A 27917-nucleotide genomic window follows, 5' to 3' on the forward strand; every position below is an offset into this window, starting at 1 on the left:
AAGACCAAACACATTCTGTTGCAAATTTTTATGCACATTTCATGAATGGCAAAATGCTTTTTAACGTCTGTTTTAGTGCCTACAAAAGCTATTTTTTGCAGAAAATACAAAAAACTTTAAAAAACATAAATCTTAGGAAAGTAGTTTTTCTGACCTTGAAAAAACATGGCCACCATGACATGTGTAAAAAAGTAGTACCATGAAAATAAACATCATTTACCTATTTCTTGTGTACATGACAAACAGACACACTTCACTGTTACACATAAAAAAGGTTAGATTTTAAAGTTCGATTGTGTTTTCATTTTAATTGAAATTCATAAGGTATAAATGATGATTGTTTTCTTGCACTACTTTTTTTACAAAAAATAATGGAGGCCATGTGCTAAGAAGGACATGAGATAAGGATTTATTTGGAGTTAAGTTTTGAAAGATTTTTGTATTTGCTGCAAAAAATAGCTTTTGTAGGCACTAAAAACAGACTTTAAAAAGGATTTTGCTATTCATGAAATGTGCTTAAAACTTTGCAACAGAATGTTTTTGGTCTTCAGAAAAGTAGCACATTCAAGGTAAATATTCTTATTGTTATCATTTTTATTTTTGTTTATAATTGTCCTTAAAATATAAACCTGGAAGAGTACTTTCAAATGGTTCATCATTTTACAATAAGAACTTTGTTGTTATATGAATTTTGGCCTACTTTCACTTTGAACAGACTTGAGTGAAAACAAACATGGCTGACAAAGCGGAATCACCTTAACTGTTATTTTTTGTATATTTGTTGAAAATCGTAACATAAATCATCTCGAAATAGTCGACCTGTTCACTGCGCCGCAAATTCTTTCGAATTTCGCCATTTTAACTTTCCTATTTTCTATGAGATATTTTCATTTATCCGTATCTTGGTCGTTGCTTAAGTTATTTGACTAAAATTTTCTGAAATGATGTAAGCATAGCAGCAGAGGAATTCAACGTGACATTGTGCAAACACATCATCAGATATTTGAAATATATGTAATCAATTTTAGCCTATTCATAACAAAATGCAAATTATTTGACGTACGCCGGCAACTCAAACAAATATGTCGTTAATACTGTAATTGTAAATTTCTAGATAACTAGAGTAAATATTTTGTAAATGATTTGTTGTAATATTAAATAATAAACTTAACGGTTACATGTGTGAACTATTTACTAAAGGCGTTAAAAACGAACCGTCTATAAAATTTATCACGGACTTTTGGGACAACCACGTATAATACAGACTAACTGCATTTAAATAATTAACAGCACCAAGATTGTTTTAAACATTTGAAGAATTTTCACGAAATTTGTTGCATTCGAGATCATAGGCACTTGATGGCAAAAAAAAATGATTTTATTGACTACCCTTTGTGACCGACTACCCGCCGTGATTTTTATAAAAAAAAATCTATAATACACACACTAAAAGTCTACCGACAAAGGGTCTTTTTTTTAAAAAAAAACAACAGATATATCTACTGTGTATATAAATTACAAACACAGTGCAGTAGTTAAATTTGGGATATTAAGCGAAAGCATTGAATCGACAAAAATCATCCAGGCGTGGAGCAAAAAAATTGTTACGATTCCTATAAAGATTATCCATTTCTACTTTAAAATTTATGACACACCCGCTTATGTCACATGACAGATACACTGTTGATACACTGTTCTGTAAGAGACCCTTTTTAAAAAATATCATTTAATTCATTGACATTATATATCAGAGATGTAGATGTCTCGAATTATATTTAAGACATTAACTTATGTAAACAGTAAAAATTTTAAAAGGATGACAATATTTTATTGAGCAGATACACAACTTATTCATTGTCAGAGCGACATTATTGGCGTCCGCGCCGAAGCGCGACGCCCTTATGAAATGAGAAAGGGCAATTGCAACTTCTCGAGCCTTTTCGTCGACGATAATAGCCGAACATTCCGATTGGTATGAGTGTTTGATTATCAAAATTGAATTGTCGCGATATGTAAAATGAATAGCGAACTGGATAATTTCGCAATGTAAACATATTCAAATGAAATTATCTTATCCGTCAATTAATCGCGCTCTTCGGTATTTTTATTAATCATTTTGTTGTACACAGTGGGTTATTATGTGTGTTATTGCTTTACCTATAAATAAAATGATGACCTGAACATTGTGAAAATCCGAAAATCTATTTCGTCTGCAATTCTAACATGAGTTGTTATGGTTTTATTGATAAGCATGTAAACACACTGGTGGGTCAGACTAGGTCATTAAAATAGTAGATTGACCTCCCAAATAAATCAATTTACAGACTTTGTTCATTTTGACTATTATGTTGTATGTTCCAAAGAAAATACCACATGAACTTGAAATTCTATCAAATAACCAATATAAATGATAATACATATATTTAGTATAAATAAACTTATACCATATAGGGGGTATATTTTGGATATTATAAACCTGTATATTTTGGATATTATCGTTAACATAGATAGAATTAAAGTTCCTGTGGGAAAAAACTTTTAATATTCAAATCTCTAGGATGCCTACCAAAGTTCATGATGAATAATGTATTTCGTCCGCCCATTCATAAATGATATACAATACTTGTTAAAACCAATTAACCATTGAAAAGTTTATAAGAATATCTGGTCATCAGATGTCTACTAGTTCATCTTTACTTGCTGCTTTTCTTGCTTGGACGCCCTTTGATGCTTTGCATCAATGCTTTTCCTGTCATTATTTAGAATAAGCTACGTCACACTAAATCCGTTTCTTGTTAAAACACATGCATTTTGTTCGTTGGTCAAGTAAATATAGGACATGTGCGCTATTAATTATGACTAAGTCACAAATGACAAACGGCCGTCGGGCGGTGTCTATTTCAAAAGATCGTAATATCGGCCGATGTACGTCCGGCCACCGTTACAATCGGACGGTAGCAGCTCAATCTTATTAAAATCATATCATAACTGTCGCTTCTCTAGCCTACGCTCATAGCGAAGAGTATCGGAGCGAAAACGATGATCTGATTTTAATGAGTTTGTAAAATAAGGATATTTTAAGAGCAAGCACAAGAGGTTTGTATGTTTTGATTCCCAGTATTTTGAGTGACTACGAGAACGACACATTGAAACGGACTGATAAACAATCAAATACTGATTTAAAGATCCTGTAACACATTTTTTTCATGGTTTTATTTCAAATTAAGATTTGTCAATATTGAAAGCTGGTCTGGATCCATGCTGGTCGCAAACGCATTATGTTGGTTTTGTCATGGCGTGGCATTGATTACACTTTGTTGTTTATATGGTATAAAGGATACATAATAGAAAGCTTTATTTCTTCTATTATGGGGTGGGTTGTTCTATCTATGCATTCAAAGTCGACACTCCTTATGAAACACAAGAATTAAGTTGTTTTTATCAGTTGTAAATTGAATGAATATTAAAGTATGAATTAGAATTACTACTTGTAAAATAAAGCGAGACAAAGAAGTCTACAGCTGTTTACTATTATTACAATATAAACATTGTATATACATGGACAATTATAAGAATTAGTTATTTCTCGGCCTCATTTGGTCTATTATATGTCTACAATTACTAAGAAATCGGTCGCAGAAAGGTTGCGCGGCCCCTTTCTTATAAATGTACTGTAACTGTTAGTTGCCACGACTGCTGAAATAATAAATCAACATCACCACTACAACATATATTGACATGTTTATTTGTATACATATATACTACATATAAATATCCCTATGTGGGTTCATCCTTCTTTCCAAAGACGATTCGAAGTTTCCGACAGTGTGCCACACCCTTGGATTTCCCGAGTACTGGTTGATAGAACTCCTAGGTAGTGATCTCCTATTTTCGGAGCTTATCGTATTGCTTGTTGCATTTTGTGTCTGTTTCTTCAGTGAACTGTTTATGTGAGCTTGTTTATACGGATATGTATAATAATATCTGCTCTTTTCCCACGGACTCCTGCTTGGAAAGTAGTATTCTCTTTTGAGTGTACTTCCGGTCGAGTCATCATCTCGACTTCCGCGATAATATCCTATAAATGAGTCACGATTGAATGGTTTGTAACGGGATTTACGGTCTAATGTGTAATCCAAAAGAGGTTCGTTATTTCTATGCAGTCCACTTCCGTTTCCGGTTAGTGCATCATGGATGTATCGCGTCTTTGCATAGATGTGTCTGTACTTTTTCCATTGGAACGTTATAAGCAAATATATAACAGCCGATGAAATCAATGGAACTTCTGCGATGCAGAAGATTAATAAAGACCATGGAAATTCAATGACGTCATTCATCGGTACCTTTGAGAAGAACCCACCTGTAGATATGGCTGACAGAATTATCGTCAGGAACACGAAAGCAGCTGAAATATAAAAAACATTTTTCAAATAAAAAAAAAAAGAATAATAAGTTAATCATTTATAGTAAAAGTCTTACTCCGTTAAATACAAGATATACTATACTGTATGTTGAACGCTATAATTTATATTGTTTACACTGGAATTTGAATCAGTAGTTAATTATGATTTTTATGAAGTACATGTATACAATTTGCAGGACTTCATCGTCTATATTGATTATATTGGGTGCTTTAATCATACGTACTAATATTTGCTGTTGATTTTTTAATTACTTTGTGTGTGTTTTATTGGTGGAAGAAGACCTCAAGTGCCCCTCCGTGCATTTTATTCAGTAGAATCACCGATATTCCGTAAGCTATCTTGCTAGCTTCCTCAGATGAAAGAACCAGAGTCCCAGGCGGAATTCGAACCAACAGCGGTGAGGGGAAAGTAATTTGAAGACAACGACTTTAACCACTTGGCCAGGGACGCCAAAGTACCTAGCAAATTTTTAGACTATGAATTAACCCCAACAAAGCTCATGCGAATACATTTTTGTATATCGATTATTATTATTATTATGTCTAAGAAAACGCCATAGTACGTCCAAACTAAATGTTGGCTATTATTTTTTGAACGACAAAAGGAAACTAGCAATTTGTTTTGTCTAGATAACGTAACACGTCCTTATTTTATACTTAAATCATAAACTTTGTCTTGTACATTTGAATTTTAATAGATTAGGCTATGAAGATATGTTAAATGCTTTGGGTGTGTCTTAAATTGACGCACATGTAACTATTATAATCGTTATGATGAATAATTAATCATTTCAATAAGTAATGATGACTTTCCCAAATTTGTTAAACACGAAAGTAACTTTAAAAATCTGTTTAAGGTTTGATTTATGTAAAATACAGCAATTAAAAAAAACTAGCTATAATCTACACAGTCAGTAAAGTTGGTATGATTTATTTTGACTGTACTTACCAGCTATAAACTGTACGATAGCTGCACCAGTCACATAATTATGATAACTGAATTTCCTCCCGCAGACATGGCAGTGAAATATTAGAACTATAACGAGGCTGAGGAAACATAAAGCCAGTGCTATAGTTGCTAGAATTGATATCGACTCTAAAACAACTGAAAATATACGAACATTTGATAAGTTAAAAAAAACAACTGGTTTGAACATGTATAACATCACAACATCACAATTATATGAGCCGCGCCATGACAAAACCAACATAATGGCTTTGCGACCAGCATGGATCCAGACCAGCCTGCGCATCTGCGCAGTCTGATCAGGATCCATGCTGTTCGCTATCAGTTTATCTACTTGTAATATAGTTGGTAAGCGAACAGCATGGATCCTGATCAGACTGCGCGGATGCGCAGGCTGGTCTGGATCCACGCTGGTCGCAAACACACTATGTTGGTTTTGTAGTGACGCGGCTCATATGTTTAACCTTGAGTTTTCGATAGATTATATATCATGCTATTTTTTCATGTACAATATATGTTGTTGTTTTTTTTAGAATAAGTAAAACATGTGTTGATCCCTATTCTAGTCGCGAACACGTTTTCTCACTATGAGCAAGTAATTTTTGTTTTCAGAATATGGACTCTAAAATGTATTGAAACTAAATGAGATAATCTGATTAATCATAATTCGTTATAGTTTTCCTATCTATGTGTAAAATATAACGTATACCAGTATACAAGATTGAAGAACGTATCATACATACAAGTAAATCAAACTCATGTCTACAATGAAATCATTTTTAGAATATTAGTCAAAATGATCAACGGAATAAAACAAACATCAACAAGCATTAACGTGCCAGGTGTAAAACAAACAAACAAACGAACGAACGAACGAACGAACGAACGAACGAACAAACAAACAAACAAACAAACAAACAGAGGAACAGCATATTCCGTTTAACTGAGAATGACTATTTTGATAAATAGACAGTATAAAATACTAACTTGGCGGCTCAGCACCTCCGAAATCAACATGATCTTTGTTGAGAACTTGCGAGATACTCGTGCAGTTTCCGATCTCACACATGATGACGTAGAACAGGCCCCATTGTTTCTTCGAATGGCGACTTTCATAAAATCGCCCGAACCAAAATGGGATCAACCAGCCCACCAGTATCAATAGGAATGACGTTATAGTTAGAGAATATGCTGTTCTGGCGCGACATCTCATTTCTGACGTCGAGGAATGAACCTTGCAAATAAATAAATAAATAAATAAATATATTATATTACTTTTAAGTAGTAGTTCGAGCATCTTAATTTCAAATTCATTGATTAAGGGGATGCGGGGTAGTAACTGCAGTAATACTGTTGTGCTGGTGGTTAATATAGGCAGTTACAACATTTAAGTATACATAAACTAGTAAGTACAAATAAGTATTGAATGGTTTGAAAACTTCAAAAATACATTCGTGGTTCTAATGGCCGATGTGTTGTTTTAAAGAGAAAACAATCCACATAAGACTATGTTTACGGTGCCCATACCACGTGACTTTTTGTTATTTGCTGGAAAGGCGGTTTATTTTCTGCCATGTTATTTTTTTATTATTTTTTTACGTTTTTTATTATAAGGAAAGTGTAGAGCCCGCTCATTCTAGTGATGAACTCTTACAAAGAATATTACATGGAAAAAATCTTTTATTCTTAAAGAGAAACCGTGTGAGTATCTAACCGCAGTCTATGACACACCCAGATCATAAAATGTCACGTGGTATAGGCACACGATGTACGGCATAAATAAAGTTTATTAACAAATAAAGTTTGTAATTCTTGAACATTTTTGAAGTGCACCAGTTTAACTCATCTCTAGTGTGAGTGGTCATATTTAAATTGTATTTATTGATTCTGTTTTGAGTGTGTGTTTTATGGTGATTTCTAGTTGTTTTTGTGTACTCCAGAACCTTCTCGGCGGAAGAATTAAAGATGTACTAACTCCCAGCACACATTTTTTAAAGTGGACAATTTAAGCATGGTCGCTATAGAATGAAGATTTCTGGAAAAGGTAGATGGCAAACATATATTATATATTCGGACATCATTTGACGTGGATAGTGTTGATTTTTAAAGTGAAAGACAGTATATAATTCATCAAGGATAGTAAAATCCAGAACTTAAGCCTCAAATGTGACTGATTTAACATAGAACTGAGTATGGACTTTGATTAGGCAGAGTCCTTATGTGGTAAACCAAATTCTTATTGCAGTATTACTGCTGTTTCTGCTTCACATACTCTACAAACCCAGGGATCTCGAAATCGCTCACCTGCTACTCCATTGAACAAGCAATGTTTTCGGGCGAAACTTGAGATCCTAACTATTTATGCATTTTATTTTGCGCGTTAAAGAATCCGCTGTTCCTCCCGGAATGGACTATTTTATTATCGTTTACACCATACAACATTCACAGTGCCCTGAAGTGAGACGCAGCAACACGCATGCTCAACACCATCGGTGCTTCGCCAGGTGTGCTATTTCCGGTGCTATACTGTGCGCGCTTAGTCTTAGGTGGCATATTTTCTGATGATATAAATCATTTCCATATCAAGTCATCAAACCTCTTAATTTTGATCAAATTATTCTAGTATGGACAGTAGCTTAAATGAATAACGAGCAAATATGTTGTAGTTATAGCATGGGCGGATATTTTTTCTCTTAAAATTTAATATTTTATTTAGCTTTATTGAAATACAGAAAACATCGTTATGTTACGTAATATAATGTAATGTAATAAGACCTTCTTTATTTCACAAAAAAAGTAAACGCTTTTTATAATCGTTGTATTTTTTCTGTTGGCCCGATTTTGTTACATTTAACAAAACGCGAAAATGTACTAAGGCGGTGTTGTCAAGATCCGTGAAAAAGAGGTAAACACATGTCTAGCTTTAGGACATTCTGTCAATGAAACATAATATTGTATTATTCATCATACCGTAGAAAAATGTACCGTAAAAATAAACACAGATGACTGTAACGATAAAACAGGGAGAGGCGATGACTTTATATTTTGATTAGTACAAAATTTAGTCTATAGCTATGCCCTACTGTTTAATCAGACTACCTAAATTCTGACGGTCCAGTCCGCATGAAATTTCCTCATAAGGGTTAATTTAAACATTTAAATAAACGGTTGCGTCTATCAGGATATGTATACATGTATATTCTCGGCTTAATGAGGGTCCATCCCCTTTTCAGGCACTGAGAGTACGGACCCCGAACATGTCACCATTCATGTAACTACTATCAGGATAATCCCTAAGCATTGCTCTTATATAATAACTACAGTCGCTCCTTCTGAGAAAAACTCCTCACAGTAGTTGCCTCCTTTGACAGGGAGAGATTACCTTTTGAGCTGTCTAAATAGTTTATTTCGTCTGTTACATGGAAGACGGACGGACGGACAAAACCCCACACCTCAAAATGTTATAGAGTGGACAAAACACCGCATATGAATTTTATGGGGTTTTGCCCACTCTATAAAATTTTGTGGTGAGGGGTTTTGACATGTGGGGTTTGTCAAACATTCCTGTTTCATAGCCAGCAGCATTCTAATAGATATTTTGATGCTATATATGAGCCGCGTCACGAGAATAGCAACATAGTCTGATCAGGATCCATGCTGTTCGCTATCAGTTTCACTACTTGTAATAAGGTTTGTAAGCGAACAGCATGGATCCTGATCAGAATGCGCGGATGTGCAGGCTGGTCGCAAACCCATAAAATTGGTTATGTCGTGCTCATTTATGCTACATATTCAGTTAATTTTAGAAAATATTTTCTATTTAAATCCTCATTATAAATATGAAAAATGCACAATTTGAAATGGAGAAACACCTTTATACAAAATGCTAATATTTTTAATAGATCATACGTATATCTAAATATATACACGTATACACACAAGAAAGAGGACTGAATTTCAGCCATTTTATTAAAAAGAAAACCTTCATATTTTGTCCTCTCGGCAATTTGTACTCAAGATCGAGTTTTTTTCTGTTAAAGATGTTGTTGGTGTCCTTAGCAGGTGAATGCGTTTCCCTTATATGTTCCTAATTCCTTTTGACAGCTATTTCATTATTATGACAACTAAATATTCACACCATGCAGTTAAACGTAAGTTAGCATATTTTCTGTACCGCAATGACCCTGTCAAGTACATATTTACATACATAAATTACACACGTGAATTACGTAAACGCCTGTCTCCGTTTAATAAAACTGTAACGTTATAAATCTGTAGAATAGACCTGTTGCGTATTTATCTAAATTGTACCATGTTCTCTAATTTGTGGGTGCATCCAAGCATTTTGAAGAAGCTCCACTTAGGTAACAAAATGATTTTGAAATTTTTAAATGAATCAACTTGAGTCCTAAAAACGGGCAAATGTGCAAAAGATAAAAAAGAACAGCTGAAGTTAGATTTTGTGCGATTCTCAGCACAATTTGACTTAAAAGCGTAAAACGTTTTTAATTTTTGGTCATTTTGCACAATTAAATCGATTATTCCGGAAAACAGAATGAGCAAATGAGCAGAAGCTATTGGCCAGGTTCTACATTAAAAGGCAAATAAATATCCGTGTCATGTCACATTCTGCAGTTAACATATATACTTTAGGTAATTGTAAAGGAAAAATAAGCAATCTTAGTAAATTAGAGTTCTTCTATTTTGTTATTTATGAATCATGAGAGGAAAATCTAGTTTCTTATTTTTTTCGTTCACTATATATAACAAAATATATACCGTTTTATAGTTGCAACTATTTTCATTTTTGTTGCCGACTGTAACATTTTACCACAAACACTTGGGGTGTGGATCTCAAAATGCATTAAAACCCAAATAAATTGTATATTTATCAATCCGGGCCTAGCACAGATACTCGTCATATGTTTCAAACACGGATTTATATTATATATAAAATATATATATATATATATATATATATATATATATATATATATATATATATATATATATATATATATATATATATATATATATATATAATGTAATATAAATCCGTGGTTTCAAACCAGCTTAAGTTAAGTTTTATTGATACATGTATTTACAATTTATTGGGATTGTAAGCCATTTTGAGATCCACACCCCAAGTGTCTGTGCATCTTTAAACATTTTGTTTAAAATATTCCAAAATATGTAAGTATAATAATCATGATGAATTGCGTTATAAATGTATTCATAATTTATGATAATGAAATTACCTCAAATAATAATGTCCGAAAACAATTGTTGTAACATTCCTTTCTACATACAAATATTTGTCTACTGTTTAAACAACATCTATAAATAAACGCATATCTTTTGTTTTATTTATTGCGCGTTCCGCATGATTTATGACAGCTCCAAGCATCTTAATGTTGATGAGAGTGAAATGATAGCGACAAAGTCAGTCGGAATTTTTCGGCCCTTTCCGTCAGTCTTCGGATATTATAGATAATAGCCGAGGACGTTCCGATTGCGACAAAGTGTGCGCCTTGGCTAATATTACGATTGGTTTAAACATATTTATTTAAGCTCGATTGCGAAACAAGTTCTTGCAACTTATATTAATCACTTTCGAGTCGTTAATCACTTTGAGTCCGCTTCCTGGAACCAACCAGTACTGGTGTCATGTGGAGAAACATGGTCTTGACCAGAGTAGGGCTCGAACCCATGATCTCTGGGTTGAGAGGCAGACACCTTAACCACTAGGCCACCGCTCCCCTTACGATTCAGCATACGGAATATATCGAAGTTTTACGTGAACTTGGTTTGCAATACAATTTATTTTACCAACATAGTCACTTTAAAGGAACAAATGATAATAAATGCAACATATATATTTAACTTATTTTATTTATGGTTGGCATAAAATTTCCGTCATGACTGGTCATTAAGTAACATAAAGTTAATAGAGTTTGAACCTTTATATAAAATAGAATATTATAAAATAGGTTTTGCTTCGTCATCGATTGCAAAAAACCTGTAATTTTATGTTAGATTTTCGCCATATCGACGGCTGAATAAGATCATTAAATATTCCAGACAATCTGTTATAGAATAATATTAACAATTACATGAATATCAATTATAATATTATATGACTAATACTCATATCCTAACAGTCGGAAGTGACATTTTATATATTGCTTATATATGCTTCGGTAGCTTAATATGTTTATTCAGATATAATCAATTAAAATTATGTTTCGAAAAGAGACAATGTGCTGACAATGCCAGATATGATAAACACTTGATATCCGAAGCTTATAAAATATGTTTTATAAATATTATCAATAAAAATCAGTTAAATTTTGAAAAGACTGATACAGCCATTTGTATATATAAATACATTTATCAAGCATATCACGATCAAAACTGCCATAGAATGTCTAGGACATTCCGAACCAGAACAATTACTCAACAGGTTTGATCGTATATTCGTCTTAGGAATACTGGCCGCCTACGTAAAACCCCTTTTGTAAGAGGAACCGTAGCATCCGTTGGCATGCACGGAGGAAACCTCCTCAGACTATTCCTCGGAATATAGAACAACGGACCTGCTCAGATATGCCAGTAAACATATAAAATACAAAATACATACAGCTCAATAAAGAGAAATGTTCTTTATAAGAAAAATTATTATTTTAATCAAATAGTAGTGTGATATATAATGTAAGTAAACTTGCTTGAAACCATGTATAACAATGTAATGATATGATAATAACCATTATATCAATACTTTTTTTAAAGACAATATGTGTTTTATTTACACATGGGTTAAGTTAATTAACGGTGTTTTGTTTTGTACCGACATCGGTTACAGGTTATCTAATGACTATTCTACAAATATCCGAAAGTCAGTTGCATCCCACAGGTGTTCGAAATGTTTATGGTTATGTACAGGCCAGTTAAATGTAAATTTTGAACCGACGTCGGATTCAAATGATAGGGGTCTGGCAGTCGACGTTGGTAAATTTCCGGATGTCGCAAAACAAATATTGACTGTTGAAATGATAATTCCAGCCATGACGAAGAAGGGCTAAGTATCGCGGCGGCCATTCTTACCTGAAAACAGAAAAAAGAGACAACAGCAAAGCAAATGGGAAGGGCGGGTGGGTATTTTTCCGTGTTAGTTCACGGCAGCTTCTGGAGCTCGGAGACTGGATCGAAAAGGAATTTGCAGAAGCGTGCTCGGTTTATATACCCAGTCTACTAAGCATGCGCGAACCAGATTGAATGACTTGTTAGGAGGAGGAGCCAAATATACAGGTCATTGCAAAAATACTGTGACGTATAGTGTAAAAATAAAGAGTTTAAACTCAAGCGCTTAAACTGAATATTATTTTTCCAACATAGTCACTTTAAAGGAACAAATGATAATAAATGCAACATATATGTTTAACTTATTTTATTTATGGTTGGCATAAAATTTCCGTCATGACTGGTCACTAAGTAACATAAAGTTAATAGAGTTTGAACCTTTATATAAAATAGAATATTATAAAATAGGTTTTGCTTCGTCATCGATTGCAAAAAACCTGTAATTTTATGTTAGATTTTCGCCAAAAGGGTCTCGAAGAATTGAGAGAGCCTTCCGCCAACAGCGGGCTAACATAAACCAAAATAAATGACTCAGTCATGACGATTTAATTGCAGATACTGGTGTGTTTAAGCATACACCACGAACGAAATTTAATTAATTAACGTAGTATTGTGACCAGACAGGAGTTAATGGCACCATCTACTCAAAAAGATCACGGGGTTTTAAGACTTTATCAACAATCCCTATTTCTAATAAAGTTTGTACTATTTTGTATGTCACTATAGATACGTTCCACCAAAGAGAACAGCCATATATCTATAAGAATGTCGCAAACAAATCTGAGACTGAATTAATTAAGTGCTTGGAAAGATGTTGCACAACCATAGGAAAATTTAGATTTATCTAGGCTAAAAAGAAAGTTTCTTCTTCCTCTGCAGTCGCTGACGAAGAAGAACCCATTTGAATCACACCGTAATGTTCAAGCAAATATGCAGGTAGATTTAAATAAGAAGATACTAAATTGTAGGCTCTATGAAATGAAATACACATGTCACACAAAAACTTCACATACAAGAGCACATGCCACACAAAACGAAAAACTAATGAAAAGTGTCTTTACTAGAGATGAGCCAACCACCATGCAAGGGATTGGATCACCAGAAAACCTATTTTTAAACATGTTATTGTTATAAAGAATTTGTTCTTCACAACGATACAATTTTATAAAATATTATTTTTAATTGGTAATTTTTACGTGAATTATCTGCAATGAAAAAATGTACCAATACTTGGCCACAATTCACCAATAAATGTACAAAATTACATTATTGTATTTGGGGAAATGCAGCTATAAATGTTCAAAATTCCATGAATATCCTTGTGTAATTTGCACCCATATATGTTCAAAATTAGGAAATATAACTGGGTAAACTGCACCCATAATAAAAATATATCTGGGTAAACTGCACCCAAAAGTGCAATAAGTCTGGGTAAACTGCACCCATGTTCAATCTGATAGAAATATATCTGGGTAAACTGCACCCATATGATAATAGAAATAAATCTGGGTAAACTACACCCATAATAAAATATATCTGGGTAAACTGCACCCATAATAAAATATATCTGGGTAAACTGCACCCATATGATAATAGAAATAAATCTGGGTAAACTACACCCATAATAAAATATATCTGGGTAAACTGCACACATAATAAAATATATCTGGGTAAACTGCACCCATGTTCAATATGATAATCTGATAGAAATATATCTGGGTCAACTGCACCCATTATAAAATATATCTGGGTAAACTGCACCCATTATGAATTTTTTTTCCTCCTTTCTTTTTCCAGGGTGATATATTAATTATTAAGTGAAGTTAAATTACTGCATTGTAATCCGTCGACGGTATCACAAATACATTTAATTGTGGGTAAACTGCACCCGTAATTATATTTATTATAGACACTGCAAATTTAAACCCAAAGGCGGACTGCCGGCCCAATATATCATTACAGGCAATTGGCAGAACCTTTTGTTTCTCTTTATAATTTTGAAAGCAGTGTCTTCCTTAGTTAGAAACACCCTGTTATCAAGTTCACTTAAAATACTACTATAAACATATATTGTACAAGAATCATATGAGCTGGAAAGTCAGTCGGAATTTTTCGGCCCTTTCCGTCAGTCTTCGGATATTATAGATAATAGCCGAGGACGTTCCGATGGCGACAAAGTGTGCGCCTTGGTTAATATTACGATTGGTTTAAACATATGTATTTAAGCTCGATTGCGAAACAAGTTCTTGCAACTTATATTAATCACTTTCGAGTCGTTAATCACTTTGAGTCCGCTTCCTGGAACCAACCAGTACTGGTGTCATGTGGAGAAACATGGTCTTGACCAGAGTAGGGCTCGAACCCATGATCTCTGGGTTGAGAGGCAGACACCTTAAACACTAGGCAACCGCTCCCCTTACGATTCAGCATACGGAATATATCGAAGTTTTACGTGAACTTGGTTTGCAATACAATTTATTTGCCGTTTTTGTATTTTTATGAACTCATTATATATTGCTTGTAAAGCTAGCTATATCTGACGGCTCGTTATTTGCAAAATTGATTTTCATGATATAAGAATCATAATTATTCAATTGCCTTAAACCAAGTGATGAAGAATGGCTTGGCGAGCATTATTGTAAACATAAAAAGATTTCAAATCAAATCTATTGGAAAATATCAACAAAATCGAAAATCAATATCGGTCGCAACAGTTTATCAAGGGGATGGGGTAATTTATTAGATTAGATAGCAAATTTGCTACATTTAGTTCAAACGCACGTCACATTCTACCCCTTTTTGTGGAAAGAAATTTCCTTCGTCGGTTTTAATCCGTTTATTGTTTGTAGACTGATTATAGGAGGCTCTATAAGTAGTGTATACTATTTCTTAAGCCTACAAGTGATAGACCTTTGCAACCAGTAAAGAACCTGGCCAACCTGCACGTGCATATATATTGACCAGATTCTTTTAACTGGCAAGACGTTTCCCAACTGGCTAACTTTAAATTTTCAATGTCTTATTCCCTAAATTCATAATGAACAGTTCCAAAAATAGAAGATGGGCGAGTCAATTTCAAAAGTTCAGCAGTGTAATAAGCACATGAACGTGGGTGTATAAAAACCAATTCCAACACGTACCGGCTGATTACACAAAAACACATGATTTTTTATTCAAGTTTAACACAAAGTTATCTTTTTAATGCGAGAAGTTTTGGTCGTTCGAATTAATGTTTTAATGCACGATGGTTAATTTTATCTAGATCTATTTATTTGTAAGGCTTGTCTATAGTGTTGTTTTATGCACAGGTCTATGCTTACTAAATAGGACGACACAGTTTCAACAAAAAACGTGGAACAGGGCATTTATCAATAAAAACATTCAAAAGAAAGTAATATGCTGATTTATTTTATTTTCAAACGATCCAAGATCTAGGAATTGCTTTGATGTTAATTTTATTTCTGGAGCCCGGTGGTTTTACGGATCCACGGCACGTACTCGCTAACACGAGTATACACGGTTGGAAGAGTTGTCGAGCAGGTGGATGAACCCCAGGATGTAGCTCCGCCCAGTACTGTAGTACCATATTGTTGGCATGACAACGGTCCACCAGAATCACCCTGTCAAAAAACATTTAGAACTTCATTTATATGTTAATCATTCAATGATAAAACGCAATTGGAAGTGTCTTTTGTTCAGTTAGTAATTTAAAAAGACAAATTAGACACAAGAAATACTTAATTAATTACTACAGCCTGGACCAATAACTTGTGTGCAAATTTTCATTGCATTCCCTCGCTCAATTTTCAACAGAATAATTTTTATTATAGAAAAAATTGCCAAAAATGACTCATCGCAACTCATTCAAGTCGCGCTAAAGTCAATTTTAAATTTAATTATGAGTATAACCACGGATTTATATTTTTGTAATATAAATCCGTGGTATAACTTTGTTATCTTTTTGTAGATTTGTTTTCAATTTTAAGTTGTGTTTTCATGCCTTTGGGACTCAATGGAGTGCCTTTAAATGTATAACGCCAAGTTTGGACTCAATTCCATCAAGAGGTATGTGTCTACCCACGCAAGTACACACAATGGAGAATATCTTAGTGACAAGAACTAATTCATGACACAGATGTAAAACATAATTAAATATCTTAATATACCAAAAGTCTTAAACATGGTATGTGATTTTTTTGCGACTATTAAGTGCTATAGATAGAACATAAATTCGGCGTGGACAGTTTGATATCATAGAGGATAGAAATGTGATATGCTATATATGAACATTACATTCCACTTTCTGTGTAACAATAATACCACTGTGTAAATAATATGTGTGATATAGAGACAGTCATATAGACATTATTTTAATTAATAATATATATTAGATCTTCGTAACTAACACAAAATACCGGAAAATTCCGTTACAATCGGGCTTAGAGTAAATACATATGTACAAGTATATATATAGAAAAAGAAAACGCAAATTAAAATAAAATACATTGAGAAATACTAATAATTTGGATTGACAGAATAATTGTGATCATCCTTTTATTTGGGACATTTGGAACACAAAATAAATAACGCAAAAAGTAATTAGGGAGTTAAAACTTACACTGCATCCTGATTTGCCTGACTCGGTGACACAGACATGTACATCTAAGATGTTTATAGATGTCCAGGCCGAGTTACAGCTTTCTTTAGTTAACACAGAAATTGTGGTTCCTTGCAAAAGGTCTGGTGTAGTAAAACAAATTCCCAATATCATGCCTAAAAGAAGAGAATAGAAAAAACAAAATGCAAAATGCAGATACATATATGTATCTTATCGTACAACAGTGTTGTTTCACATAAACGAGCCATTGAAAAAGGTGTTCTCAAACAAAAGATAATAGCAAAACAACATCTGATATCGTATTTGACGTTATTTTAATCCTTCATCAACACGATAATATTCTAATCGTTTTGTTTGTGCTGTTATAACACGTAAATAGAGTTATGCCCTTTTGTTTTACATATCGCATTTTGACCAAAAAAGTTTCAAGGGCATTTTCACCCAAAATGTGTAACAGTGTATAGATGGGGGCCTCAAATTAAACCCCAAATACATTATTTATTTCAGTGAAAAACTTCCCACAACAGAGTGATATGTGTTTTTAATACAACTATCCTTTATTTACAAGAAAAAAACAGGATCAAACCCGCCACATTACATTAAAGATAACCAGCTGTTAATAGTAACACAGAGCTAGGCACATTTTCTTACACATGTCCCAATAACTTAATACAGAAGAATGAAGCAAACCAACTACTTGAAACACACATCATTTTTCGGTTTAGTTTCAGAAACACTACAATATTCTTTTTCAAGACATTAAAGCTTTGACACAACTTTAAATCTTAATAAAGATTTGTAGGTTGTTTAATTTTTTATTTAAACTGTTTGAAACCTGACCCATAGAATCACCGCTAAAGTTGAACACATAAACAACTAACTTACTGCTACAGCCCCATCCTGTTATATAACAATTGTCGAGTGGCGCATTAATGTCTTCACTCGGCAGAGCTATCTTGTTGGTCTCTGAGCCAAATACAACAGGGCTTGCTAACCGTAAAAGAGCAATGTCATGAGGATATCCCGATGCGCCATCTTCTGTATACTCGGGGTGCTGACAATAAAAATGTCAAATTAATGGTGTTTTTTTTTAAAATTCTTAGTCATCTATGAAAATATTTCAGTTATTTTTATGGTATACCATGTGTATAAGATTTTACATGTATCACAATCATAATATTAAAGATATCAATTAAGTAAACATGGGCAACATTAAAATGTTATAATTTCGAAGGGGGCGGGGAGGGGGGGGGGGGAATTTTTTTAAGATTTGCGATAACAATTGGCATTTGGCATTTTCAAGAACGTTCGTTGTGGAACAATACGTGGCGTTTTACAATCCTAGGACCACGGAGAAACAGCTGGACCATGTCTCAAAGATGCTATGTCTGTGGATGAATTATTATAATCTATTACATATCAAACTTACCATAATTATCTCTTGTATAGTAGCCGAACGGTGGCTACCTCTGCTTGCATGTCCATAGCCTATTGTAAGCGACCCAATGTTCTGGTTGCTTAATAAATAATAATAAACAATGTCAAAAGGTTTTTTTACAATAAGCACAGCTAAAGCAAAAAAATCTAAGTGTGCCAATATTTAGAAATAGATTTTTCTCACGCAATCTATTATTTAATATAATATATTAAACAACATTTACTTACATGTATATATCGTGAAAAGGCTAGTTATCTGATCATTTATTTTATAAGAAAACAGTACTTTAACAATTCTAAGAAAACATTTACTATTTACAAATCTAAAAAAACAGTACATTATATCAATTATATCAGCACATATTTAAAGATACAACCGAAAAGTATATACCCACAAAAGCCAAAAATCAAATAAAGCATATTGTTTTCCTTATGTCACAAATCCGTATATACGAGTACACTTATAATCAAGGAGAAAAGACGAGTAAGCGGCCGTATAGCTCAGTCAGTATAGCCGCGGAACGGAATTAAGGGTCACGGATCCAAGTTCCGGTAAGACTGCACATTTTTTTTTCTCTCACCACATAACACATATATAAGATGCATAGAACTTTGGAAAGACAATTATTATTTCATGAAATTGTATGAACCGTACTTTCTTCATAGAACAGTAGGCAGTAAATGCATACCAAAATTTAATTACAATCGAATGGAATCATGCACGTGCTTTCTCCAATCAAACTGTATTTTGTTTCCACCACACCAACCAAACATTACAATCTTCGCATTACTTTCTTTGAAAACAATAAACATAAGTTTAATAGAAACAACTTGAGAAGTACTTACTTTACACAGTGAGCGGCCGTAACGAGCCAGTTGTTGTCGATGAAAGAAGCACCACAGATGTGACTACCGCTCCTTTGAAGTGAGGCTTGCCATGGGTGATCCCTCATTTGAACGTTTACGCCGCCGATTATACGGGACAATGAATTTCCCTCTTTAAATGATGAAAAAAGAATCCACATAAGTTCGATGTGTAACAACAGAAAATGATTTTTAAAGCCTGTGCTATTATATATTTATTTGAAGCGACGATGGAACATATATGATGGTCTATTTAAACTGTTAAAAAAAAACAAAAACAAAAACAACAAACAAACAAACAAACAAACAAAAAAGAACAACAAAAAATGCAATGAAAAATATATAAGTGCGACTTACCGGCGACGACAAAAACTGTCAGGAAAAGTGCGAATGGATATAAGGAAGTCATTCTGGATGTAAAGTTTAACTTTTCCGCTCTTGCTTATATAGCGGTCCATCCCGTTCTTCTTTACCAGCACAAAGGGAAAACAACCATATGCCGTTTGTTTTTAAGGGCAATAAAAATATGTAATAAATAACTTGAACGTGTCTAGACAGAAATCAACAATTTAAAAAAATACTTTATTTAGAAACAAATTAAGTTAAGGGATGTTGTTATTGTATTGTGTACATGATAAATTAGTGAGAAAACTACATAATGTTGTATCAAGATTGTGCCACAAACCATAAAGTTAGTTAAAAGTAATAAATAATACCAGATGAAAATTGGATAAGAACACATAAGAGCAAATGTCAATGATATAACAGCATTTTAATTACGGAGCAGACGGCAATCGTGCTGAGCTTTCACATAATTTAACCATAATTCTCATTGTCACAGTGGTTTAAATCAATAGTACAAAACTCTTTAAAATTTAATACTTGTCACCCATTTAATTTTGTAACTACGTACTAATAAACTTAACCTTACTCAGTATGCTTAAAATAAAATAATAAGTGGTTTAAATCAACAGTATAGAGCTCTAGGGAATTCAATATATTTTTTATAATAAAAGTTCAAAATAGTCTAGAATGATTGAATTATACATCAATTATCAGTTTACATTTTACAAATTATGTACATTGAATTTGTAACTGATGATATTCAGATAAAACCGTTTCCATGTCTGATGTAAATAATGCTAGCATATACTATATTCAGCACCATATGCCAATTGGATGTCAAATTATTTGATCAGCATTACTGTTCTTATCAATTACTTTAAATAAAACAAAATCAGTTGATAAAATATACATTCCAAAGAAATTTTAAAGTGTATAAAGCTATATCTTTGATGTGCTATGATTACAAAAGTTTTGTTTATATTATGATCAGAATAGATACAAAATACCTAGAAAAGAAAGACAATTACCTACTTATTTATTTACATTGAGAGAAACATGCCCTAAATAATAAAATCAAAGGGCTGCAAGCTCTGTGGTATTTTCTGATCTTTGCAATCTAAATCATACTGACTATCTGTATGTATTTTCCTATATAAGTTTATTTTTATATACTATAATACATCTTACGCAGCAACTGCGTTAAGATTTTTTTCTATAACAGTTTGAGATTGATACATATGGAATTTTGCATGACTAGAGTTGCATCAAAAATCATTTTTTATGACAGCCACACTTCATCCTTGCATATCGTGGCTACTTCCTTAAAAAAGACACTTCAAAAAAAAAAAGTTGCCTTGACTAGGATTTGAACCTTAGGCCTCTCACACCCTAAACGAGCGCGATACCAGCGCGATACCCCTGCACCACGGTGAAGTAATACGTAATATGTAGCCTGAATAAAAACAAAAATTTAAATTGAGAATTTCCATTTTGTGTTTGTAATCCTTATCAATTTCGAGGTATTTTGTTCACGATAAACCTGTTTAACACTGATAAAAATAATTTAGCGAAAATCTTCTCGCCAAAACAGTCCGACATGTATATATTCCACTACTCGGCAGTCAGATTTATTTGTGTACTACGCCCTGGAGTATAATCTCAGTAATCGACATAGCTAAAAATAACATTTTCATTGATTAAAATGATATTCATCCGCGAAATTTGTGATTGTAACCTCATATAATCTGAACTTTCAATGCACTGTAATTTGTTAAATGCCTACATTAAAAATTATTCTGTCTTTTAAATTGCTGGTTTTTAAGCAGTTTTGAGTGAGAACTACTTTGTGTTGTTAGGTCTGTTAGGAAATTTTGTGTTAGACCGTGGATGTTAGCTATGTATTTACTGATCTTGCGATCAGAAAATACAAAAACCAAGTGAAAATAGTTGGGGAATATTTTGTTCCGGAACATTTTATTCTAATTTACGTACAATATTCCTGTGATAATTGACACAGTTATTTTATGTTACAACTTTTTCGAAAAATCACCATACGGTTATTAAAAACAAAGTAATTTTGCCATTTTTAAATATTTACAAATTTTTTCATCAGATATAGCTTTACACACTTTAAATACATCAAAAAACCAGACTAAAATCACCCATTTTCAAATTTTAAGCAAGAAAAAAATCTTAAACGAAACCGGGCAGGAATGGAGCAGGAATAACCTATTCACTATTAATATCATATATTGATAAGTTGACATTGACGATGAAGGTCATTCGGGGAACAATGTCAAATTAAAAATGTTTACGGGTGCACGTCATGTCCAAATTGGAATTATGGCCCGATGATCTTGTTTGGTTGAATTTTTTCATTCACACTTTTTTCTTATGAAATTACAACAAACAACATACACACAGATATATACATATATATAGTTTATTTTCCATTTTCTCACAACAAAGACTTTGAATTGGTTGAAATATAGACATTAATAAACATGTACAAAACTTAATCAAAAATGTATAAATGTAAACACATGAAATAAACGAAACACAATAACAATAAAAAGTTATTACAATTGAGCAATAGTTAGAATAAAGCACCAAAGCCAGGTTAATTGACAATCACAAGTGTGAGTTAATTGTTAAGCTAGCCTGAATGTTTATGATGTATATATAGAATCAGGCTAGCCTGTAAATCTGAATAGATATTGGTCAACCTGTCTGAATTATAGTTAGCAAGTCTACAATTATGATAGATTAAGTCTTAATGTTACTGTATATATGTTTACTTGATGTTTGTGAGTTTGTGAGTGTATACTTGGATGCAACACATATAATAAAATATATTAACCATCCTTCGGGTTTAGTTTGTGTGCTAGTAAGCCATCCAAATATAAAATATAAATGTTACATAAATGTCTTTGCAGTCTGTGTAAAATTCGGCCATTCTGGTTGTGTATTAATGTATATTCACTAAACTGAAACTTAAAATATCACAAATACCACCATATATTATGAAAAATTATATATGTAGATAGATCTATATAATGTACATTGTGTTAACAAAAGGTTAGTAAAGATAAAGGATAACTGAAACAAGTAAATATACAACAGAAACGGTCAACACTCAGTAAAAATACCTAAATAAAGTCCATTCATTAAAAACAATTATTGTAAAATATAGAAAAATCAATGATTTTAACACAAAGAAATCAATGATTTTAACACAAAGATATCAATGATTTTAACACAAATATATCAAAGATTTTAACACAAAGAAATCAATGATTTTAACACAAAGATATCAATGATTTTAACAGAAAGATATCAATGATTTTAACACAAAGATATCAATGATTTTAACAGAAAGATATCAATGATTTTAACACAAAGATATCAATGATTTTAACAGAAAGATATAAATGATTTTAACACAAAGATATCAATGATTTTAACACAAAGATCGTATAAAGAGAAAGGTCATTTTCAGTTTGACTTATTTGAAGTTATTTTCCAAGAGGTTGTTGTGTCCAAGAATGAATACAATATATCTATTAAAACAAATTATGGGCTAAATTCAGTGCTTTTCAATAATTTGACTTCTAGGTCAAGGTCATTTTAAAGTCAATGACATACCTGAATTGCTCAACATGACAGTACGTTAGGCTAAGTATGAATCCAACATGTTTATTTATAACAATTTTATTTCAATAATTTTACCATAAAGGTAAGTCATATAAAGATTTTCAGTTTGACTTATTTGAAGTTATTTTCCAAGAGGTTGTTGTGTCCAGGAATGAATACAATATATCTATTAAAACAAATTAAGGGCTAAATTCAGTGTTTTTCAATAATTTGACTTCTAGGTCAAGGTCATTTTAAAGTCAATGACATACCTGAATTGCTCAACATGACAGTACGTTAGGCTAAGTATGAATCCAACATGTTTATTTATAACAATTTTATTTCAATAATTTTACCATAAAGATAAGTCATATAAAGATCAAGGTCAAATTTTGTTTCACCAACCTGGGGGTATTTTCCAAAAGGTTATTTTGTCCAAGTATAAATTCATTTCATCAATAAAGAAGAAAGTTATGGCCAATCATAGCCAATTTCAGCAATATTCAAAGACTCAACCTGTCTCTACCTTGAATGTTTAGGTCATTTATGAGTCAATGTCAATTCCTTATGATATTTACAAGTAGACTTCACATCAATTACTCCTGTCAATTTTTATTAAAATTGGTAAAACAGTTTTGGAAAAGCTGGCTGAAATAATGAATAGCCTCAAACCTGTATATCTCCTCATAACAGTCATTGTATAAGGGGTATAAAAAGTCATATGGCACAAAATTATTAATTAAAGTATATCTTTTATTTCATATAAAGAATAAATAAATAAATAAATATTGTACACCGTTAAGATCATACATTAGATTTACATCATAGTGTCATTTAAGATATTACACTGTTTTCATATAAAATTGCACAATGTATTCTTGAATATGTATAAAAAAACACACACTCTCAACAGTCATCTCATTTACTATTGTCTTTTAACTTTTCTCCCTCATCTTGTTGCATCTTGGCAAAGTCTAGAAATACCTACAAAACAAAAAAGGTTTAAATCAAGGAGACACACAAAAATGAAATAGAAAAACAAAATTATGATTGCATGAAATCAATTTCCTTCATTATGATTTGACTACATGCAACAGTTTGCAATGAGACTATATGTCTGATGAATTAAGTCAGGCATCAAAATTTATTGATTTCACCCAACTTTCAATAGCTCACAATTATCTCAGTTATTTGGTTTGGTTTTTAGACACAAAAACACTGTAAAGTGCATATTGTGACTTCAACTTAACTGATTGAACAAGACCCCACCTGCCCCTCAGGTCATTATCTTCAAAATTTCCAAATGGTGAAAACTTTATTGTTTTTTTTGTTACATTGTATTAAGCACCAAATGATGTAAACAGATATGAAATACATGTAGAAGATTATCATTAGGTTATCAATATGCAAGTCATTTATGGCCAATTTTATCAGAAGTCAGTAATTTTACCATAAGGCTTAAAGTCATACAGTACAATTGTGTCCATAAAACATAATAAGAAGCACCAACTTTATGACAATCATATGACATTAAAATGTGTGTTTTCTCACACTCATAATGACCCATTATTATATTTCACCTTTATCCTATATGTTTGCTCTTCAACTTGGATCTATTGACCCAGGTCTTGCAAGCAACACACTATTTCATTATAACTAACATAATTAACAATCAATGAAAGATATTCAAAATTTATCAAGCATTCTGATATAATACATATCCTTTTTGCCCCCCCCCCCCCAAAAAAAAAAAGAAACCTACTCTCATGTAGACTTTCAATTATAATTTTATACCTGTTCAAGAGTTGACTGACTAAAGCTGTATTCTTCCACTTTCAGACGAGTTTTAGCTGTAAATATAAGACAAGGTTTAAGAACAGTTTTTGAGAGAACAACTACATAAAGTCACATGCCTTATACATTTGTAAAAAAGCTAATGGTTGTGCATTTTGTAAAATAATATCTTTTAATACTTCACTTTTTGAAATCTATATTTAGCTTTTGTGTCAGGGACTGAAATAGTTTAAACAAGCTCTTCTTTTATGTTATATGCCAGGCTAGTTATATATTAAATTAAGCACTGTGGTATCAGAGATTTCATTTGAAGCAAGTGTGTATGACAGACAATGGGTGACAGACTGAGGACAGATTATCACATGCTCCTCTAGTGAACTATAAAGTTACACTAGGTCATGATTATTTCATAAATTACCACTAGACAACTCTATATATAACATAATGAGGGGTAATAATTCTGAATCAATAAAACTAAAGATCTACAATAATGTCTAAATGACATTTGTGAAGAGTCAATTAAATAATTTCAGTAACTAATATTTAAATAATACAGATCTATCATAAATTTCACAAGAAACTTCAAAAAGAACACAAACAGGGGCTCTATAAGTATATAAAGTTAACTAAATTTATCTTTTTCATTATTTCTCTTATAATTTTTATGTATCTTAGAATACATGTTGGATGTCATGTATATATTTACCTTGTTCCAGAACAGAAAATACTAATGCTAGAGAAGAGACATTTTGTCTCGGTATTTTGTACTGCATTCGTTCACTAAACTCTTCTGTACATGTAGCATCAGGGAAATGTTGAAGTATGAACTGATGTAGAATCTTCTTGTCATTTTCTATACACCCATGTGTGTCTTCATTCAGTAACAGCTTTATCTCCAGTAAATAACCACTACCGTATTTGTTCTTTAAATGTTGACTTGAGCCAATACACCTAAATGAGAAAGCAAAAAATACATCCATTTCTATCATTCATTCCAGGGACATCAAGATGAAAATTTAAACAGTATAGAGCCAGGAAGAACCTGGTTAGACTCCAAGGATGTGCAGGCTGGCCTGGCTCTATACTAGCCACAAAGGCTAACCTATTTCCATTCCAGAAGGGTGAAGTTGAATACATTATAACTATTGTAAACTTACTGCATTTTACCATAGACCATTATGGCTATTGTAAACTTACTGCATTTTACCACTGACCATTATGGCTATTGTAAACTTACTGCATTTTACCATTGAACATGTTAAGGTCGTTGACTTCAAATCACTTGCCCCTCACCGCTGTGGGTTCGAATCCCGACAGGGACTTTGGATTTTTCATGTGAGGAAGCTATCCAGCTAGCTTACGGAACGTCGGTGGTTCTACTCAGGTGCCCATTCGTGCCTGAAATAATGCACCGAAGGGCACCTGAGGTCTTCCTCCACCAGTAAAGCTGGAACGTCGCGATATGACCTATACTGTGTCGATGTGACGTAAAACCCAAACAAACAAACCACTGACCATTATGACTATTGTAATCTTACGGCATTTTACCACTGACCATTATGACTATTGTAATCTTACTGCATTTTACCTTTGACCATTATAACAATTGTAAACTTAATGCATTTTACCTTTGACCATTATAACTATTGTTAACTTAATGCATTTTACCTTTGACCATTATAACTATTGTAAACTTACTGCATTTTACCGTTGACCATTATGGCTACTGTAAACTTACATAATTTTGCCATTGACCATTATGGCTATTGTAAACTTACTGCACTTTACCATTGACCATTATGGCTTTTAGTAAACTTACTGCAATTTATCATTAACCATTATGGTTATTGTAAATTTACTGCATTTTACCATTGACCATTATTGCTATTGTAAACTTACTGCATTTTACCATTGACCATTATGGCTATTGTAAACTTACTGCACTTTACCATTGACGATTATGGCTTTTGTAAACTTACTGCATTTTACCATTAACCATTATGGCTATTGTAAACTTACTGCATTTTACCATTGACCATTATGGCTATTGTAAACTTACTGCATTTTACCATTGACCATTATGGCTATTGTAAACTTACTGCATTTTACCATTGACCATTATGGCTATTGTAAACTTACTGCATTTTACCATTGACCATTATGGCTATTGTAAACTTACTGCATTTTACCATTGACCATTATAACTATTGTAAACTTACTGCACTTTACCATTGACCATTATGGCTTTTGTAAACTTACAGAATTTTGCCATTGACCATTATGGCTATTGTAAACTTACTGCATTTTACCATTGACCATTATGGCTTTTGTAAACTTACTGCATTTTACCATTGACCATTATAACTATTGTAAACTTACTGCATTTTACCATTGACCATTATGGCTATTGTAAACTTACTGCATTTTACCATTGACCATTATGGCTATTGTAAACTTACTGCATTTTACCATTGACCATTATAACTATTGTAAACTTACTGCACTTTACCATTGACCATTATGGCTTTTGTAAACTTACTGCATTTTACCATTAACCATTATGGCTATTGTAAACTTACTGCATTTTACCATTGACCATTATAACTGCATGTATTATAAACTTACTGCATTTTTCCATTGACCATTATGGCTTTTGTAAACTTACTGCATTTTACCATTAACCATTATGGCTATTG

At 32.6% G+C, this 27917-nt stretch overlaps 3 protein-coding genes and 1 long non-coding RNA gene across 8 annotated transcripts in view; all 4 read right to left on the reverse strand.

Annotated features, from left to right (window-relative positions):
* Nucleotides 1–3520: 3520 nt before the first annotated feature.
* Nucleotides 3521–10816, reverse strand: LOC132732355 (uncharacterized). Its single transcript, XM_060718772.1, has 4 exons — nt 10649–10816; nt 6378–6624; nt 5373–5528; nt 3521–4405 (listed from the first exon to the last, which is right to left on the reverse strand). The coding sequence occupies exons 2-4, from the start codon at nt 6601–6603 to the stop codon at nt 3762–3764; spliced, it is 1026 nt and encodes a 341-aa protein (XP_060574755.1). The 5' UTR covers nt 6604–6624; nt 10649–10816; the 3' UTR covers nt 3521–3761.
* A 1696-nt stretch (nt 10817–12512) lies between these two features.
* Nucleotides 12513–14617, reverse strand: LOC132732367 (uncharacterized). The gene is made up of 2 exons (XR_009626019.1): nt 14150–14617; nt 12513–14044 (listed from the first exon to the last, which is right to left on the reverse strand). It is a non-coding gene; the product is annotated as an uncharacterized LOC132732367 (long non-coding RNA).
* Nucleotides 14618–15917: 1300 nt separating this feature from the next.
* LOC132732317 (chymotrypsinogen B-like) lies at nt 15918–19965 on the reverse strand. Its single transcript, XM_060718717.1, has 6 exons — nt 19807–19965; nt 19432–19582; nt 18578–18665; nt 18034–18202; nt 17149–17303; nt 15918–16150 (listed from the first exon to the last, which is right to left on the reverse strand). The coding sequence occupies exons 1-6, from the start codon at nt 19856–19858 to the stop codon at nt 15986–15988; spliced, it is 780 nt and encodes a 259-aa protein (XP_060574700.1). The 5' UTR covers nt 19859–19965; the 3' UTR covers nt 15918–15985.
* A 3188-nt stretch (nt 19966–23153) lies between these two features.
* Nucleotides 23154–27917, reverse strand: part of LOC132732374 (cholesterol transporter ABCA5-like) — a 41037-nt gene continuing 36273 nt past the window's right edge. For 3 of the 5 annotated variants that reach the window (XM_060718800.1, XM_060718787.1, XM_060718793.1), the window contains exons 32-34: nt 25928–26172; nt 25222–25277; nt 23154–24411 (exon numbers count right to left, since the gene is read on the reverse strand). In XM_060718800.1, the coding sequence (XP_060574783.1) occupies nt 24346–24411; nt 25222–25277; nt 25928–26172 (367 nt within the window). In that variant the 3' untranslated portion in view covers nt 23154–24345. The remainder of the gene's footprint in view (nt 24412–25221; nt 25278–25927; nt 26173–27917) is intronic. The other 2 variants (XM_060718806.1, XM_060718815.1) reach the window with 2 other exon arrangements.

This window comes from Ruditapes philippinarum, unplaced genomic scaffold (genome assembly GCF_026571515.1).
Source record: "Ruditapes philippinarum isolate M1 unplaced genomic scaffold, ASM2657151v2 ctg2741_1_1_1_1, whole genome shotgun sequence".
In the NCBI taxonomy this organism is placed as follows: Eukaryota; Metazoa; Mollusca; class Bivalvia; order Venerida; family Veneridae; genus Ruditapes; species Ruditapes philippinarum.

Bases quoted from the DNA above. Each gene is read 5' to 3' on its own strand.
- LOC132732317 (XM_060718717.1), bottom strand. From the start codon at position 19,858: ATGACTTCCTTATATCCATTCGCACTTTTCCTGACAGTTTTTGTCGTC. The intron at 17,304-18,033 runs GTAAGTTAGTTG...CTCTTCTTTTAG, and splicing joins AACAGGATGGGGCTGTAGCA to GCATGATATTGGGAATTTGT. The intron at 16,151-17,148 runs GTAAGTTTTAAC...GTTTTTTGACAG, and splicing joins CAGGCAAATCAGGATGCAGT to GGTGATTCTGGTGGACCGTT.
- LOC132732355 (XM_060718772.1), bottom strand. From the start codon at position 6,603: ATGAGATGTCGCGCCAGAACAGCATATTCTCTAACTATAACGTCATTC. The intron at 5,529-6,377 runs GTTAGTATTTTA...GTATATTTTCAG, and splicing joins CGGAGGTGCTGAGCCGCCAA to TTGTTTTAGAGTCGATATCA. The intron at 4,406-5,372 runs GTAAGTACAGTC...TTTATATTTCAG, and splicing joins TATCGTACAGTTTATAGCTG to CTGCTTTCGTGTTCCTGACG.